Source organism: Chenopodium quinoa, unplaced genomic scaffold, assembly GCF_001683475.1.
Source record: "Chenopodium quinoa cultivar QQ74 unplaced genomic scaffold, ASM168347v1, whole genome shotgun sequence".
Taxonomy (NCBI): Eukaryota; Viridiplantae; Streptophyta; class Magnoliopsida; order Caryophyllales; family Amaranthaceae; genus Chenopodium; species Chenopodium quinoa.
This window is the reverse complement of record NW_018742393.1, coordinates 1,950,584-1,970,247: the sequence shown is the minus strand read 5'-3', so window position 1 is coordinate 1,970,247 and position 19,664 is coordinate 1,950,584. Positions and strand designations below refer to the sequence as shown.

Here is a 19,664-nt window from a genome sequence, read left to right as displayed (position 1 = left end):
AAATTAAATCTAATATGTATTTAGAAACAAAGGAAATACTTCCAATTTTTTTTATTTTTAAGAAACAAAAGTACATGCTTCCATATACTAGAAACACTTTAAGTTGAGAAGAAGTTACCAAGAAGGCAGCAAATAAAAATTTTAATACCCAACCAACCGACTGTTTCAATGCACATATAATAGCCCTTTGACTATATATTGACACATCATAAACATTTGAAAATTAAGAATGTTCAAAGTACTTCAAAATTGGATCTAAACCAATAAGATTTGGAGAAATAAAAATAAATAAATAAATAAATAAAATAGACAAAACATTGTTCAAGGATTAAGAAAAATGTCACCCACACCGCAAGTTACTCCTCAATCTTTTGAAGTGGGACAAAACCAATTAATTTTCCCACTTTCGTAGAATCCTAGTACTAAATACTTGTTCTTTTCTCTTTCACATTCACTTTGTCCAAGTTTAAGTTAACCTTACTTTCTAGTTTACTTCCACTCTCAATTTCCAACTTATATTCCACTCTTTTCTGCGTGTCTTCGAGTGCTAGCTTGATTATAAACATGACTTAAGTCTACATGCAATCTTAATACAGCCATAGTTAAAAAAAAATTAAAAAAAATAAATAAATAAAAAGGTCATAATAAATTAATAACAAAAAAATAAGCTTATTACTTTCGGTAAAATTTGATAATATTTGCATCCCTTGATATGTTTGATAATTAGATAACGAGTTAAATAATGTGGTGTACTCTCGTTCATATATATAATATCATTGCATTGCCTTATCAGTGTAAAGATACTATGCCCCTTAATAATACCCATACAATTGCTAAAGTAGAACAACATCCATGTGATTTCTTGCAAACTCCCCTAAAACTTGAAAAATGTGACAAGTGAACAACAAGATGCTTGAAACTAACACTATAACAAAATGCATTTGAAGTTCGTAACTGACAACTTTAATTTAAACAAGAATTTTCATATAAGAGTGGTTGTTTCACGTGTGAGATGTATACATGAGCAACATAATGCATCTTGTTAATTAGCTGTCTTCAAAAGTTGCATTTTCTTTAGCTTAGCAAGTATTTTATTTCATTGAACATGAGTCATGCATGTGAAGTTACAAACATTACTCTCATGGGATTTGTTTCACATGAAATGAAATTTTTCAAACTTGATAATCAGAACATTGTTTAAACTAATGTTCACCTTTAATCTTCTATCTAATTAACGTATGTAAGTAGTAAGATATATCTCAAAAAAGCGAGGTAAATAATAAAACCAACCATAAGAAGTAAATTAAGATGATACGGAATAATAAGATGTACTTGTATTTACCTTATTTTTAACATTTGTGCTAGGTAAACAATTTTTTATTTGTTCAATCTCTTCCCTACGATTCAATATTGTAAAATTATACAAGTACAAAATAAACTACAAAGAATATTTGATGGTAACAATAAACCAAAATATTTTCTTAAATATCACACAATTATTTCTTTCCTTTGCACCTTAGAAACAATCATATATCTCCTTCATTAATCCTAAAAAGATATACATCTCTATATTTTCATCTTCAAAAAAATAAAAAGAAAAACTATCCTATCTTTCATGATTTTTTTTTTAAAACCATATTTCATGATTTAATCATTTCATAATTTCTTTACCACCAATTAAAATAAAATAAATTAATAAAACATTTAATTTTTAACATAAGACATAAAAAATAGGCCCCAAATTAACGCTCTTTCCTTAACTCTCACCCTCCCAAAAATTAAAAACCTTCAATTAAGGAGAATTCACATATAAAACCACGTGCCCCTCACGTTCTTCTCGCATCAATATTTATTTTTTTCACAAAACAAAAAATTCCCTCAAAAAAAACAAAAAAAAAAACAATAATTCCCTCTATAATTAAAAATAAAATCAAACCTCTATAAATTTGAAAATTATATCATTCCTAATCATCCCAAACTCATTCTTTCTCACTCTAACTTTCTCTCTCCTCCCCTGTCTTTCCCAACAATGTCGACCCCTGCAACTCCTCTGCTCAAAGATGAGCTCGACATTGTTATTCCGACAATCAGAAACCTCGATTTCCTCGAAATGTGGAGACCATTTTTCCAACCATATCATCTAATCATCGTACAAGATGGTGATCCGACAAAGAAGATTCATGTTCCTGATGGTTTTGATTATGAACTCTATAACAGAGATGATATTAACAGGATTTTAGGTCCTAAAGCTAATTGTATCTCTTTTAAGGATTCTGCTTGTCGTTGTTTTGGCTACATGGTTTCTAAGAAGAAGTACATCTACACCATTGATGATGATTGCTTTGTAAGTTCTTTGAATTTTTGAAAATTTTGTTGTTTTTTTTTATTGATTGGTTGATTTTGGTATCTGGGTATTTGTTAAATTTTGAATTTTTCATCTGGGGTTGTTGAATTTTGTTAGATCTTGTTGTTTTCTGGGGTTTGATTGTGTTTTTTTTTTTTTTTTTTTTTTTTTTTTTTTTTTTATGTTTTTGAATTATGGGTTTTTGATCATGGATCTGGGGTTTTTCAATTTCTATCTATATAAAGTTGTGATCTTTATTATCTTTTGTTGATGAATTTTGATTTATTGTTATTTTATTTTACTGGGTTTAGAATCAATTGTTATATTGATAGTGTAATGTGAACTAGCAATGTGACAACAGAATTTGGATTTTTTAATTGTAATTTGAACTAGTAATGTGACGAAATTAGGATGGAGTAATTACTGAATTTGTAATTTGGAAGTCTCATAACTGTTGAAGTTAGTGAATTTTGCCATTGAATTGTTGAGTGAGGTTAGTCTATTGTGATTTGATTTCTTTTTCATGGCAATTTAATGAGCATATCATGATTTTAATGCTATATTTTTGCAAATAAATGATGCAATTATTTAATTTTGAGCATTGATCTCTTTGATACTACTTCAAATTTGAATGAGATCTTTCTGTTTAGGTAACATTTGACTACAAAAAGTAACAACCTTTTACTTTTCTCACAACATTATTAGTCTACTATCATGGGTCATAAAAGCCTCTAATCTTGCACCTTTTTGAATGGAAATGAAACAGATGGCATGTTATGGCTTTATTTCCTTTCCTTTTCAATTAAGATATCAGTACAATTTCAATTGCAGTTATTAACATACCGCGTATTAGCCTATCACACAGTGTGAGGGTCGCTAACTGGATCAATGTATCATTTTCCATGAATAATGTTGCTTCTAGTTGTCCACATTTTATGTTCCATAACTGAGATATATTTGAGACTCTTAGCTTTAACAAGAGGAAAAGGTGGTTGTATTATAAACTAATGAGGCTCATGTTTAGCATAGACTGATTTGATATAAATCATTGGAATCTGACAGTGCTGATGCCGAATATAGGATAGGAAGATGATGAGCCTATGGAAAACAAGTAATGATTCAGTATTAGGGATATGTTAACTAGTCTTTAGTCTTTCTGTGGATGACATGTGTATAATTATAGTTAATTCCGCGACAAAATCATGAATTGATCTTTGCATTTCAGTTTTTCATCTGATTTTTCTAGTAGGATTATGACAGTAATATGTTTTGACGTACTTTAGTTGACTGATGCTACCTGCTATACATGTGCAGCTTTCTTTGTTATACATTGTTTATATTTATCTCTAAATCTGTGATTCGGTTCTGTTGATCTGTGATTCTTGTCTGTCACCAGACCTGAATCCTTTGATCTGCTAATTCCTTTACATATTACATTATTCGTGATGCTATGCTGTTTTTCTTATAAGTAAATATTAAATTCTTTGTCTAATATACCTTAAATCTATTCTTTTGGCGTATAGGTTGCCAAGGACCCATCCGGCAATGATATCAATGCTCTCGAGCAGCACATTAGGAACCTTCTGTGCCCATCAACACCTTACTTCTTCAACACTTTGTATGACCCATTCCGTGATGGTGCTGACTTTGTCCGTGGATACCCCTTCAGCCTGCGCGAGGGTGTTCCTACTGCTGTTTCCCATGGTCTCTGGCTCAACATCCCTGACTATGATGCACCCACCCAACTCGTTAAGCCCCTTGAGAGGAACAAAAGGTGACTTCCTAGTGCACCCATGTTTCAAAATTTTAATGTTATATACTCCACCGAATTTTTTTTGCTGATTAAATCATTGGTTATGTATGCTGTCTCAGGTATGTGGACACAGTTTTGACCATCCCAAAGGGCACATTGTTCCCCATGTGTGGTATGAACTTGGCTTTTGACCGTGAGCTCATTGGCCCTGCCATGTACTTTGGACTCATGGGTGATGGTCAGCCTATTGGACGTTACGATGATATGTGGGCTGGATGGTGCACAAAGGTATTTTATTCTCCCCGTTGTCTCACACACATGAATTTCTAATATACAACATTGTCCTTCAGGTGCTCTTTCGAAGGAAATTGATTTTTATAAAACGATCTAATGTATCAAAACAAATTTCAGATGTTTCCTATGGTATGTAATTCAGCATGTCTTTCAAATTTTAATGACAATCTATCTTCGGGTTATGGTTTTCCTAGGTCATCTGTGATCACTTGGGATTGGGAGTGAAGACTGGTCTTCCCTACATCTACCACAGCAAGGCTAGCAACCCATTTACCAACTTGAGGAAGGAGTACAAGGGCATTTTCTGGCAAGAAGAGATCATCCCCTTCTTCCAATCTGCCGTGATTCCAAAGGAATGCACCACTGTTCAGCAATGCTACAAAGAGCTTGCTACTCAGGTCAAGGATAAGCTAGCCAAGATAGACCCCTACTTTGAGAAGCTTTCTGATGCTATGGTCACCTGGATCGATGCATGGGACGAGCTCAACCCAGCTGAGACCAAGTTGCCTAACGTTGATGCCAAGTAGATCAACCAACAACTATTCAGATTATACATCATTCTCCTATTTTCCAAAACTCTATTTTTAAGCATCTGTTTTTTGATTTGAGGTCGGAGTTAGGGGTAATTTATATAGGTTAGCAGAGCAACTCTTATATTCCGCATTTACTTTCAGCAATTTTTTCTTTTGGCCTGTTATGGTCAGCAGGCTCATGCTGCTATTCAGGACCGGTAATATAGAGGTATTACATTGGCTATCTGCAGGCCATGAGCTTTTAGATCAATAAAAATTTTCACTTCCTTTTACTTCATATCGCCTTCTAGCCATGTATCTTTGTTCTGTTAGGGTCTATGCCCTATGGACTTGCTTATACTGTGATGAAACTGATGGGTAAGCATGCCTTCTTAGCTGCATACTTGGTTAGCAAGTACCGAAAAGGACTTTTTCACGGGTAATACGTTCTTCACTTGTACACTCGACTCTATATTGCTGAAATTATCAATGTAAAAATTGAAGACAATTAATCAATCAAAATTGAAAACAGTAATGTAAACCTAAAAGGGAGGGTTATTCATTCATAATTCCAAATCAGTCTCTAAGTAACCTCAGTATTAAGAAATGCCAACCCTCCCTACGAACAAAGGCCACAAAACACAGAAAATGCTTAATCGAGCCAACCTACCCTACAAACAAAAGACCACAAGACACAGAAAACAAACACTCAATCGAACAAGCGAAAAAACACAGAAAACACGATTAACAATAAGCTAAAACACGCTGTTAGAGTATTATTGTAAGCATTTGTATTAAAATTTTAACTCTCAAAGGAGAGAAGATTTTATGACTGATTAGCATGTCTAATACTATGTTCCTAATTTCTTGATCCTTGAATGTAATTCGATCTCTTGTCTAAATTTTTGGTCGAATACTAGGGTAAAAAACAGAGAGAGAGAGAACGATGTCGAAAATTTTCTCTGATCAATCAATATAAAGAAATTGAGTTAATAACAAAGAATCATATAATTTTAGTCACAAAATTGCCAAATATTAGAAAGCAAACAAAGACTGAATTACATATGGATGTAAAAATCTAGAACATAGACCAAACTCAAAAATGGGACATCATAGAACCCTAATTAAGGGAAAAAAAACAGGATGGCTTCATATCGTTGGACTTCCCATCAGTCCCTCATCTTCATCCCCTGTTGAGGTACATAAAAACATAATTAAAGAGGATTATCGTGAATCAGAGGTATGATTGTCGATCTTTTGACGCTTAGCATCAGACTCTTCACCTTCTTCTTCGTCGTGGTTTGCAGAACCGTTGATGGCCTCTGGACCCAAAAGAGATACGTGTTTGCTGGTAATCTGGCGGCCTCCCCGGACTTTAGGCCCCCAATACCTTTCTGGATTCGGAAGAAAACGAGCAACTTTCTTCGCTTGTGCCTTGCTAAGAGAGGCAACTGCTCGGGTAAAGTTTGCCTAGTAGAAGATCCAGCACATGAGATTGATTATGTGAAAAAATAAATAAATACTAGTAAGTTGTTAAAAAAAAAAAAAAAAACATTTCAAAATAATGTAAGTTACACTTTCATGGTTACAAAAAGACCAGACATAGTGAGCTTCAAGGATGGAAGAGAATGTGGCCTATAATTTTGAAAAGGAGACAGCCAAGGAAGGAAGATAGTTACCTGAATTTCTGGTTCCTTGGAAAGTATCACGGTTCCTGACTGATCGGCAGGTTGCGGTTTCACTGGATGGTTTTTCACCTACAGCGGAGAAATGTTGATTCAGTGCATAACTTAACACAAATAATAGAATCTTGCTCTGTGGAATATATACACACTTTATATACATAACTAACATAAGCCATCAATACTCCAATTTTCAGTTTAGTAGGTACAATGTTTTTTTGCAATACAAGATGCAAGACATGTAGGTCAAGTAATTACCCAGCAGCGCATGATGTCCCAAATGACACTCATAGGAGCATCTGTTTTAAGACCCAGAGGACTTGCATGAGTTCCTGATATGCGATACCCTGCATTTAGTACAGCTGATCTGAATATAACAGCCGCCGGAGATGTGCACTTCAATGTTCCGCAAAGGTTATGCAAGCACAAAAACAATGGAACATCTGGCAGCTCCTGCACGACAGGTCAAATTATACGAAAGCTATGAAATGATTCATCACTGTTCATGAGTTAACATATATGCACAGAGATTCTGCATCTTTAAAGAGATAACGATAATTAAATCCTTGAGAAAAAATAATACCTCTGAAACAGTTGTCAGGACTGCAACGATTTTATCATAAGCAGGATAACGATCCTTCATAGCTTTCACATCTGATAGTATAGAGGTCACCCACTCTTGATCATGTATAGGAGCTGACCAAATAGGCCCGCCCATGTTAAATCTCTTACCACAATCAGAGCATTCTTGTGGGACTACAGGACCATAGCCAGGATAGTATTTCATATTGTGGTTCTACAAAAATAAACGTAAATAATAAACAAAATGGTAATTCAGAAAGATAAAAATACATATACTTCGTATAAAATAATAAATTCGTATAAAATAATAAACAAATGATTTATAAGAACATTACCTTGGAAACAGATCTCCCCAGAGGCTGTAAATGGAATGAATCACATCCAACACACTGGTAAACATATGATAGTTTAAGAGGAGTCTCCTTCATAATGCTTGCAGAACTGCATAATGTCAAAACATGAATTTGAGGAAGCGGCAACTAAAAAATGAGAAAATCCAAACTATAACAGCAAAAATTTAGTAAGCATGGTGGGCTCTGAAAATTAAAGCTGGCATCATAGCTTAATTGAGTAGGATATGTCACCCACCTGTATATGCGAACAAATACTCGAATGTAAAAATCCATCCGTACAGAGAGTATGGGAACAATGTAGCGTTTATACCGGTTTGCATGGCTCTGCACAGTACAGTAAAAAGTTAACCCTAATGGCATATATATGGGAGATCTTAGAAGGACGGACCAATAATAATTCAAAAGTTCATTTGTCAAATACGAAAAATGAATTTTTGGAGGAAGCAGATACTTTGTACTCTCCTATATAAACATATTGTCCAAGCAGGGGAGTACACATATTACACCAAAAGAATAAATAAGCTTACTCATATTTTGGATTGCTCTATTTGCTAATAAACAATCAAGAGAGTAGGTCTGAGTAAGTGCTCCAGAATTAACACAAACTAGCAAAACCAATAACCTATATCTTCACAGTTACATACATTCTAAGTTTGGTCACAGAATCTGAGATCCAGAGATGACAGGCAATTCATCCTCTAAAGTTCTTCCATTTTCAATAAAGCTTTAACAATTGCTATTTGGTGATTTTTCAACTTTTGATCCCAACGTACTACATAATATTTTCATAACTGTATCGTACTACTGTGGTTTTGGAATATAGGATGAGTCAATAGCATTTCTTAAAAGCAGTGTCTCCCTAATTGCATTTGTATGAACACCTTAATTTGGCCTACGTAGGAGCCTCATAAAAGGCACTTTGTAACTGTATGGAATAATAAGATCATCACCTAGAGATCCAGACATTGACTATGGAGGAACTAGAAAAGAAAAGGATTCTTCTTCAGGCACCAAAATCAACAAAACATTTTATTACACAGTTCTTGAATCATCAATTAAATTGAAAGCACATCAGGGTTGCTTATCAAAACAGAAACAAAAAGTAATTCATGCCTAGCAATTGAAAAACAATCAGTTAATTAAGTGGCTACTCAAAGTTGGAAATGTAGGCAAAAACTGAGTACCAAGAGAGAGTTCAGACTACAAAATTAAGTACCTCAATGCTAGCCAGCAAAATCCTCAAAGCCATTTCATGACAGTACTTAGCTTTCAATGGAATTGAATTATACCTGTTTGAAATTTTGAATTACTCACCAGTCAGCACCTCAACATATAATCTATAAGCAGGAATGGGAGCTCATCAAAATAGGGTTTAATGGAGAAAAAGACATACTTTGAATAGCAAACCTCTGCATTACCCCCACACAATACTGCCATATCTGTGGCTGTGCACATTAGCATGCCTCCATCAACAACAGACTGAATAGCAGAGTCCAAGAACACAGATGGCGAACCATAAGGATCAAGATCAACCTGGAAGCAAATCAACAACACTAATTAGTACATTCCTTAAGAAAAAGAAAATAAAAAAAGCAAATGAAAAGAAAAAAGCACTTCTTCAGCTACCAAGTCAAAAGAACAAAAGTAAATTTTCAATAAATTTTCTTTAGAAGGTCGTGACAATGAAATTTTGAAAGCAAATCCACCAAGATCTCTAAGAATGATTAATTTTAGCAAACTAAGACAACAAATATTGAATGAGCATAGCTCTCTTTTCTATCCATTCATGAGCATTTAGATACTACAACTGTACTAATATAGAGTATCAAAAGTTTCAAAACAATAGCAGAACTACAAAATTCCATATTTCAAGCAGTACTAGAGATAGATTCACAAGCTGAAACCATACCACTTCAAATTCTTTAGGATGAGTAAGCATATAAACCCGAGCATCAGCAAAGTTAGATTCCACCTTTGAACTTGCCACTGAACCATTAAATTTTATATTTCTCTGGCATGCTTCAACAGAAGCTGCACAAAATTGGTAAATTCTATCAGTAAGACAGCGCTGTCATGCAAAATATAAGAATCATACGGATCTTAAGCGAATTCTGCGTCCAATTCAAAGTAGGTCAATATTTGAATAATTAGATCAAATTTCTATCTTCAACAATTTATTTGACAATTTTGCAATAAACTATATAGAAGATATATCTTGTTCAGTATTTAAAATAGGATTACCTTTCTAATGGGCAAAAATGTTCAAAGCTAGTGACATTTGACTATATAAAACAACAATGGCCAAATATTAAGAAACAGAGAAGAGATTATCCTTTATATGCAACTCCAACAGCATATCCATCAATCAATGGCGAAACACTAACAATCATAAATGAAACTAGCCATGTACGAAACTAGAACAAATCATTCATAGAGCGCCAGAGCTAACTCTGATAATCAATCTTAAGGAAACTTACCTTTATCATTGTCCAGGGCAACAATTTGACCAAGTCCCTCAACTTCCCGAGCATACCTAAGAGCTCTTAAACCAGAGGCAGACAAAGCCTGCAGAGTTGGGCATAAAAAAGATTCATCTCATGGACAAGTATAATGATGCATGTTGCAAAATATTAAGATCAGCCTCTTTCAGCATCTTCACCAATTAGACAAAACAACCAAAGCAAATGAAAAGCTGATACCTCAAGAACTCTTGGTGGCTTTAGTTCCCGCTGAAACTTGCCTACCACGGTTTTGCTGGGTTCTGCTACAGTTCCACAAGAAGCATCCTCAGGCTTTCCATCAGTAGCAACATTATTATCATGAACTCCATTAGATGTATGGGAATCATCCTTTGATTCTACTGGTCCATTTTCAGAAGCTGGGGCATCAGTTTTTTCTTCAGATCTTTTAGGTGCCCCCTTTGCCTTCTTTGACAGATATGCTTCATGCTCTTGTTTACGTTTGTCTATATATGTTCTCAGGACTGCAATAGATATGTCCCTATTGTTAACCTGATTAAATGAAAAGACAGGATATCAAGTTAAAATCATGAGAATATACCAGTCATAATGAAAACTGATCCACCAAAAACTAACTTCAGTCACTTTATATTCCATAGTGTGCCAGACAAATTGAAGACCATCTCAAAATATACAGTAGAAATACTTGTTCTAACAAAATCTCAGCATCAACCCCAGCTATTTTTTAGTCTTAGAATCAATCCGAGAAGCAAAATCACCCAAAAAACTCCATTCAACTCCTCATTACGCGATAGTATAGCTTATCACTCTTATATCCCCCCGTTTTGTCACGGAATGAGACATAAAGCTAGCAAGATCAATTATCAATAAAACCTTAAGATTGCAAGTTTGCAACAGCTTAATCTACACCAATCCACAATCCTTCAGCTCAAATGAGCAAAAACCAATGAGTATGTTTGCTAGGGTACTTGAATAAAGCAATGTGACCCTACTAAAAAAAATGCACTAATGCACTTAACACTTCCTCCACAAAACTTCATACAAAACGAGGCAACATGACTAAATTAAACAAGCTAACATACAAGATCAAAAGTTAAATCTTTCCCCTAATCAACAAACATCAATCTATTCCAATTGCAAATAAAAAATTACTACAAACCAATGCATCAAAGAACAAAAAAAAGGCAGATAATCATTTCACCAAAAATAACCCAATGAGCAAAAAATCACAAAACCCCAATTCAAATTTAATAATATCAAACAAATTAACATAAACCCGAGATGAAAATCAACATAAAATAATTAAAAAATCACCTGGGTTTTATTAAAGAACACTTGATTACCCTTATGCATAAGAATCTCAGCCTCTCCTTCTTTAACAACAACATAATCATTGACATCAATAGAATTAGAGTTACCCTTATGTTGTTCATCTTCAACTGACCCATCCTTAGAACCACCCATCTCCTCAAATCCCACAAATTTTTCTTCCGACTGATTTTTGTTGTCCTCGAAAATCGAAGAAAAGGGGGAAATTAATTGAAGATTTGGCGATTTCTGGGCAGTTTTGAAGTGCAGAAGAAGTGGGAGAAGTGGGAGAGTAAAAAAGGGTAGTTTTTGTGCGGAATTAAATAATTTAGGGAGCAACGACGAGTGCATAACAGAGTCAAATTAGCCGACTTTTATATATGTTCGGCTTCAAAACCCTATCTCCATGATTTTCAGAGTTTAAAGTTAAACTATAGTACACTTTTTAGTTTGTATAGTTATTTTTCACTAATTTTCATTTCAATTTGCTCTCTTACAAAAATTCTAATTGTATCCTTGTGTTTACTACGGAGTATCTTAGAATAACATATCAATGTAAATATGTCTATTCAAAAAAAAAATGTAAATATGTATTGTAATATTTTGATGTTAAATATAAATATTAAAAAAATTGATATAATGAAGTTTTAAATTAATACGAGCATCTATTTAACAACCTATTTCAAGATAAAAAAAAAATGTTTTTAATAAGACTATAGTCAAAGTTAATATTTAAATATCAATAGTAAAAAGGGTTCAATGTGTCAATTATTTTGAAACGAAGGGACGAGGGAGTAGTTGAGTTACTCAAGTATATAAAAAAAAAATACTTTGTTGTCCGAACTCCATAGTACTTACTTTATACTGGGGTATGTTGCAAAATAGGCGGAAAAAAAAAGAAGTTTTCCACACGAGTTATTCTTTTGAAAAACTTTAACTATTGTTTAGGCCTATTTTCTGAAATTGAATTATTATTATTAATTAAATTTATTTCTTACTAATTCACTATTAAAATTGTAATTTTAGCCAAATTTAACTCACTGTTATTGATTGACCCTAATAAAAAAAAAAAAAAAAAAAAAAAAAAAAAAAAAGTATAAGTCACAATACTTGCAAGTTACAACACATTATAATTGGAAAGTTGTATTGGTTTAAACTGTTAAAGTTGGACTATTATTCTTATTTAAAGCTTGTGGTCTGCTTAATTTAATTATGCTTCTAACAATGTCTTCAATTAAGGTGTGTTAAATCCATATCTATACCTTTTAAAAAGTATGAGAAAACACTTATAAATAGTGTGAGGACAATTATATCAAAAAAATGTTTGTTTACCAATATGCCCCTATTGATGTAATGTTAATTGCCTTTTAAGTTTTTCCTTGTGAGATTTCTCTTATTAATAATGTTTGGAAAACTATACCCTCTAAAATGTTTATTTACTTATCCCTACCTTTTAAAAAGTATGAGAAAACACTTATGAATAGTGTGAAACTAATTATATCTCTACCTTTTAAAAAGTATGATAAAACACTTATAAATAGTGTGAGGATAATTATCCAAAAAATGTTTGTTTACCAATATGCCCCTATTGATATAATGTTAATTGCCTCCAAGTTTTTCCTTGTGAAAATTAACTTTTATTAATAATGTTTGGACAGCTATACCCTCTAAAATGTTTATTTACTTATTTGCCCTCATTAATGTTAGTTGCCTTTTTTTTAAACTCTTTCTGATTTATACCTCTATAAATATTTGCTTACATATTTTCCCTCATTACTGTTGCCAACAAGTGAAAGAGCTCACTAGAAATGGCTAGTTATGACACGCGCGTTAGTCACCCTAGTCATGTGAAAAAAAATATGGGTTACAAGTATTAAAAAAACGGCGAAAATATTTGTTTTTATTTATTTATTCTTTGGAAGAATTCCGGAAATATGTGTTTTTTGAAAGTGAAAGAAAGTGAAGAGAGCAAGGTTATTTCTTATTTGGGGAACAATCGTTAATAGTTGAGATCGAGCCCAACTACGTATTTATGAAGTCGTTACCAAAATGAACATTTACTATAACAAAAATGAACATTTTCTAACTGAACATATTTTACAATAATTTTTATTTCTCAATAATCAAATGTTCATTTTCATGCAGTATGATATTCATTCTTATAAAATAAATGTTCATTTTCATGTCGTATGATGTTCATTTTTATAAAATAAATGTTCATTTTCTTTTTTAATTAATACAAATTTTTATGTTTGATTAGTTGTATAAGATGTTTGTTTTTATAGTAAAGGATGTTCAATTAACATTAGCATTAATAATGTTAGATATTAGCATTTTGTTCATTATTAAAAAACATATTGTTGATTTATTTAATTGGTATTAAATCATGTACTTTAGTGAATTGCAAGATATCAATTCAAGAGAATTGAATAAATCAAGGTATTTCACTTGAAATTTAAAAAAATGTTGATAAATAAGCAATAACATTATATGTTCATTTTTTATTTACAACTGAAATGTACAGTTATATAATATTAGATGTACAATCCTTTTTTTTTCAAGTTTCATAGTCTCTTTATTTTACTCTTATATAATAAATGTTCATTTTTATATATTGCAATGTTCAGAAATAAATGTTCATTTTTTTTTTCCTTCTTTATGTTCATTTGTGTTACGCGACTCTACCCAAAGCTTTGCACAACTTCACTCAAAGCTAGCTGGGCGCGACTCTAGCTAAAAATTTGCGTTTGAGCAATCCGATCAAATTTATTTTTGCAAGTGTTACAGATAAGAGGTAGCCCAACCGCTTACTATTCCATTTAGCCCAATCTAGGACCTTTTTGGGCCGATCTATTTTCATGCAATCCAACAAGGCCCATATTTAAGAATCCATTGGGCCGTTTTTGCGTGGTTCCATCCTTTCGAAATCACTAAATCAGGGCAAAATGCCCAAGTGGGGGGGGGTTAAGCACTGGCTGTTAGCCTGTTACTAAAATTAACGGAAGATTTGTTCTCTCTCTCTTTTGTTTTTTAGAAGAGAATGAATTGAAGTAATCATATCTTTGATAAACTCATAAACTTGACAACATTTGTCAAAAAAAAAAAAAAAAAAAAAAAGGGATAAACTTGACAAGAAGAAAATTTCAAGTTCAAAAGATCTATAATTGAGTGGAGTTAGTAAAGCTGTAAAAGTCAATGATTTTACATAAAACTATACTCCTTACTCCTTCCATCACAAACTAGTTAAAATACTTATTTTCAAACAATTCTTTATTAAATCTTAATTAGCAAGCTTCTAACTTCTTGACAACCAATTTGAGGTAGAGATATGTATTTTAAAGACTTTGATGTACTCATACGAATGAATAGGATGTAGGGTATTAAGTTTATTATGTACTCCGTATATATTAAACTTAATACCCTACATCCTATTCATTCGTATTATTTAGAAAGAACTTGCCCACATATTGAGTAACAATTGTAATATGTTTTAATTTTAGGTTAAATTACATGAGAAGTGAGAATAGAAATGAACTACTTAAATCGAGATGAGACATAATTAAAACAAAAAGTGGAAGATGTCAAGCAGTGGCAGAGCCAGAAATTTTAAACCGGAGGAACAAATGAACATCGATTAGTTTGACAAAAATATTTGAACAAAAGAATACTTAAATAGTTAAAGTTTTACAACTCAAAAATCTAAAATATGGAGTAATTATTCAAAAAAATCAACATCATACACCAAATTTTCCTCCATAAATATATTTGATCAAGGGTTTGTAATTTTTGAAAAATTCGAACAATAAATAATATAATTAGTTAAATATAGTACTTGTCATAATCACCTATTACAACCCTAATTAAGGATAATACTCATGCAAAACTACAATTACAATGATTCAAATAAGTATATGAAGTATCGTTAAAAAATAAATTGATGTAATACTAACTTATACATTAAAACTACAATTACAATCATTCAAATGAGTTTATGGAGTAATTGTTAAGAAATAAATTGAAGTAATACTATCTTATAAAGATTTTATAAGGAAAAAAAAAAAGGTAAAAAGCCTGCAAGAAGAATCGAACTCTAGTGCCTTGATCCCAAGCTACTTTTGAGCCGTTCTGCTCTGCTCTGCCTTGCCCTGCTTTGCATTGTGTTGGAAGCCTTGTTCTGCTCTACTAAAATATGCTCTACCTAGAAGCTGAAAAGAACAGGGCCTCACTCACTTTGACCGTTGCGCCAACTTCCTTGCTATAACACATTAAGCGCAAAATAATGTATTTGACATATTTTTTTTTTCTTTTCAAAAAATGGGGGGATAGCTGTCCCCTCTTATCCCACGTTGGCTCCGCCAGTGATGTCAAGTTGGGTTATTATTACTTTATTAGATTATCATAGTTTAATAAACAATGCCTTTAGTAATGCAAACCGCATTAATATTTTTTCTACACCATATGATAGATATCGTGTCCTTGTGGTAACAAAACTCTTAACGATTGGAATAGCTTGGAAGTTGGAACCTAACATGGTCACACCCTAGGTATTGACCTAATATTGGAAGTCAATATCATGCAAGCAATAACATACTCTTTTAAACAAACATCCCATTTGATTCAAAACCTAGGCAATTAATTACGTGATTAAATTAATTAAAATCATACATAGTAAATAAATCAGTGACATAGCTTTCGAAGTTAAGAGTTTAAATCTATAATCATAGTTTATTATGTCGGTATTAGAGAAATCCCTTTCGAAGAAATCTATGAACAATCATACCTAACACATTTTTGCTGAGGATTCTAAGTATATGCTTCAAAATCAACAATTGACTAGACCTACCACACACGCATCTTATTGCCAAGGGTAAAAGGACTAGAAAATGATGGTTAAAAAGCTAATCTATCAAAGACAAATTACATTTTATATGTAACCTATGATTTAGCTTATTTTTTGTCAAATTAAAGACAAATAACCTATGATTAGCATATCCCTTCGTGAACGTAGCCCACAAGTTTTATTTTAATACAAAATTAGCAAATGTAATCAAACAATTAATCGTTGTCAAATTGCTCTTGATTATGTTGATGATGCAGCATTAGCTGTAATCCACAAGTTTAATTAGTATGATCAGTACGAGTATGTTAAGTGATTGTCTCCTAGTTTTTGGTAAGCTTTTTAGAAAGGTTGTGTTGGAGATTTAGATTCGAGGTTTGTTTATATCTTGTACTTGTGGTGTGATTGCTTTCTTTATGTTGCACAAAATGAAAAGCAAGATGTTAAGTAGATATGCCCTATTTTACCTTTCTTTATACGTCGTATTTGGTATATTTTTATAAATCTCATGGGAATTTGCCTTAACATTGGTTATATACTCTATCATTTTAAGTGAAATATAACTTAATTTTATTCGGTTATTAGTTGTCTGATTAGGACAAAGACTGATTTATTTGGTGAAAGCAAGGGTTTTGTTCACGTGTTTTTCAAGTTTTTGTTCATGGAATATTTTTTCTTATAAGCGGTGAAAGTTATTATGGGAAATTGAGGTGATATGATAATTGACGGTTGTCAATAACTCAATATAACGATACTTTGGGTGAAAAGGCAATACAAAAATATTCAAAACTACCTTACAAGAATATATAGTAAACAATGAGGTAATCAAATTTTACCCACCAAATTATTCATTATTCCATGTTAAAATCAAAAGTGGTACTCTTTAGTCTTTAAACAGTGAGAATAATAGTGCTATTATTCTATATGCTTGACCCTCATCAATAATGTTACATTTTAGAGTTGGAATTTGTTGGGTAGAAAGTATTATTGACTCACTTATTAGTTTGCCTTTTGTGGATAAACATAACTTTGGTTACAATGGAATAATATTGACATAAATTTAGTAGGGAAAAAGACATTTGAGGCTGCTTTTAAGTTCTTGGTTGTACTTCACTCCTTTTACATCACTATACCCTTTATTTGTTTTTGCTAAAACAACAAGAAAATCATAAAAACGCGATATACTTTGTTGGTAGCATAAATCTATACGTATTTATTATAAAGTGTTACTAGCGTTTTTAAAATGATAGTTTACTACGGAGTATATCAAATAATTAAAAATATTTAAGATTAATATTTTATATCGGTTCAATTTAATTATTACATCCATAATTTTGTTGATACTTTAGTACTTAACCTATTTTTTAATTTGAGGTTAAGCTACAAATCGGATCAACATGGTGGCAACCAAAGCCCAGATAAACTGTAGATGTTTCAAGGATTAATAGATTCTCAGCTGGGTTTATGGGCCATAAGCTTGTACCCTGTCAAGGTCAGTGAAAGGAGCAGCCCAATAGTTTTAAGACTTTGTATTATTCAGATCACGTGGTCTGAATTTTGATTCTCCTTTTACTTAACTAATAGAAAAATATACTACCTTTATTTTTGAAAGTTCGACTCACTTACTATTCATGTGGTCAAACTAAAATAACTTTGACCGTACTTTATGATTTGTACAATAAAAATAAATAAACATGTGAGATCTTGTTAGATTCTCCTTATTACAAATTTTCTAAATATCAACTTTTTATAATTTTCACTTATACATAGCCGGAGATATTCATGATCGAATATGTTTATTGGAGACCGGACAAATGCTAAGTGAGTCGAACTTTCAGAAACGGAGAGAGTACAAACTTTTAAAAAATCGGATGTACATAACATTGTACATTTATTGTAAAGGTATTTTAAAATGATCAAAAGTTTGTTTAAAAAAAAAAAATTGATCAAAAGTTATCCCAAAATTTAAAAAGTTACCTTCTTTAAATAAGTAAATACACCTCATTTTTGAAAATTTGACTCACTTTGCTTTTGCGCGATCTCCAATACCTTTGACGATTGATATCTTCGACTATGTATAAGTGAAATATTTTAATATTTGGAAATTTATATCACGGGGTATCTAATAAGATCTCACATGCTAATTTATTTCTATTGTATAAATCATAAAATGTAGTCAAAGTTAGTTTATATTTAACCACATGAATAGTAGATGAGTCGAATTTTCAAAAACGGAAGTAATATATACTTTATCAATAAAGTTACTCTATTTAAATGAGTAAAAAATATCAATAGTAAAAATAGTAATTATTTTAAACATATCCCATTGTCTATCTATATTTAAATCATATAAGATTTAAAGGTATCCTTTTACAGGTTAAAGATATCCCTATACAAGGTTAAAGATGTCCTCAATTGGATAATAATTACCCTAAAACTGATCGATACACAATAGTATTGTTGTAAACATGACGTACAAAGAATTTTTTGTATAAAATAACACTAACTTTCACTATTTATAGAGTAGGACAAAAGAGTGCCACTACTTTCCATACAATCATGTCAATGAACAAGTACACCCTCCGTCCCATAATATTTGGGACATTGAGGTGAACACGTAATTTAAGAAAAGTACACGTGAGTCTATCTAAAACATTTGTTTATTATACTCCATTCGTTCCTGAAAGTTCAACTTACTTTGCATTTGCACGGTCTCCAATGAATATCTTTGACCATCAATAACTTCGGCTATGTATAAGTAAAAATTTTAAAAAGTTAATATTTGAAAAATTTATCATTAGGGGAATCTAATAAGATCAAACTTGTTGTTTTATTTTGATTGTATAAATCATAAAATGTGGTCAAAGTTATTTTATTTTGACTACATGAATAGTAAGTGAGTCGAACTTTCAGGAACGGAGTTAATATAAAGAATTCTCTTTTGTAATTTTATATTGTAAGAAAACAAAAAGTGAGGAATGTGGGGATAGTAAGGAGAGAGAAAATGGAGAATTTAATTGGGTTTTGGAGTTTGAGGTCCCAAAGAGAGTATAGAAAAATATTTTTTTTATTAATGGTCCCATTTCATATTTAATAACGTATCAAGTATTTTGGGACGGACGAAAATGGTAACTGTGTCAAGTATTATGGGACGGAGGGAGTATATCATACACTTCCTGCGTTTTTTATTGTAATAATTGAGATTTTTTACCTTATTTGCATATTATGGTTCAAATATATATTATGATTATTGCAAAAGGAAAAATTTAGTTATATGAAGTTTTGTTATATTCGTCTTTTGTTTGTTAATTTTACTTATATATTCCTATTGATATCAACGACTAAAATTGTGTATTGTGCTAGGATGTGATTACGATTATTAAGAAACAAATAAATGAAGTAATTGTAAAACATGGATGTAAAGTATACTGTATCATTTATCATATAATTGGTCAATACTACGTTGCTGACATGAGGATTCGAACCCTAGGCAATGCTCCTGAACTAGGTGGCTGCCAA

At 31.9% G+C, this 19,664-nt stretch overlaps 2 protein-coding genes across 3 annotated transcripts; one reads left to right on the top strand and one right to left on the bottom strand.

Moving 5' to 3' along the window:
* Nucleotides 1–1,950: 1,950 nt before the first annotated feature.
* Nucleotides 1,951–5,201, top strand: LOC110703549 (alpha-1,4-glucan-protein synthase [UDP-forming] 1-like). Its single transcript, XM_021881345.1, has 4 exons — nt 1,951–2,344; nt 3,868–4,118; nt 4,217–4,385; nt 4,586–5,201. The coding sequence occupies exons 1-4, from the start codon at nt 2,030–2,032 to the stop codon at nt 4,916–4,918; spliced, it is 1,068 nt and encodes a 355-aa protein (XP_021737037.1). The 5' UTR covers nt 1,951–2,029; the 3' UTR covers nt 4,919–5,201.
* Nucleotides 5,202–5,850: 649 nt separating this feature from the next.
* LOC110703543 (probable tRNA (guanine(26)-N(2))-dimethyltransferase 1) lies at nt 5,851–11,699 on the bottom strand. 2 transcript variants are annotated; one of them, XM_021881341.1, is made up of 13 exons: nt 11,315–11,699; nt 10,220–10,531; nt 9,998–10,085; nt 9,430–9,551; nt 8,914–9,053; nt 8,737–8,809; nt 7,756–7,844; nt 7,503–7,608; nt 7,169–7,381; nt 6,844–7,038; nt 6,583–6,660; nt 6,187–6,373; nt 5,851–6,093 (listed from the first exon to the last, which is right to left on the bottom strand). In XM_021881341.1, exons 1-13 carry the CDS (start codon nt 11,657–11,659, stop codon nt 6,053–6,055), a joined length of 1,989 nt encoding a protein of 662 aa, XP_021737033.1. In that variant the 5' UTR covers nt 11,660–11,699; the 3' UTR covers nt 5,851–6,052. The 2 variants fall into 2 exon arrangements, with proteins under 2 accessions (XP_021737033.1, XP_021737031.1); XM_021881339.1 differs by having other exon boundaries at nt 5,851–6,373; nt 11,315–11,698.
* Nucleotides 11,700–19,664: the final 7,965 nt, after the last annotated feature.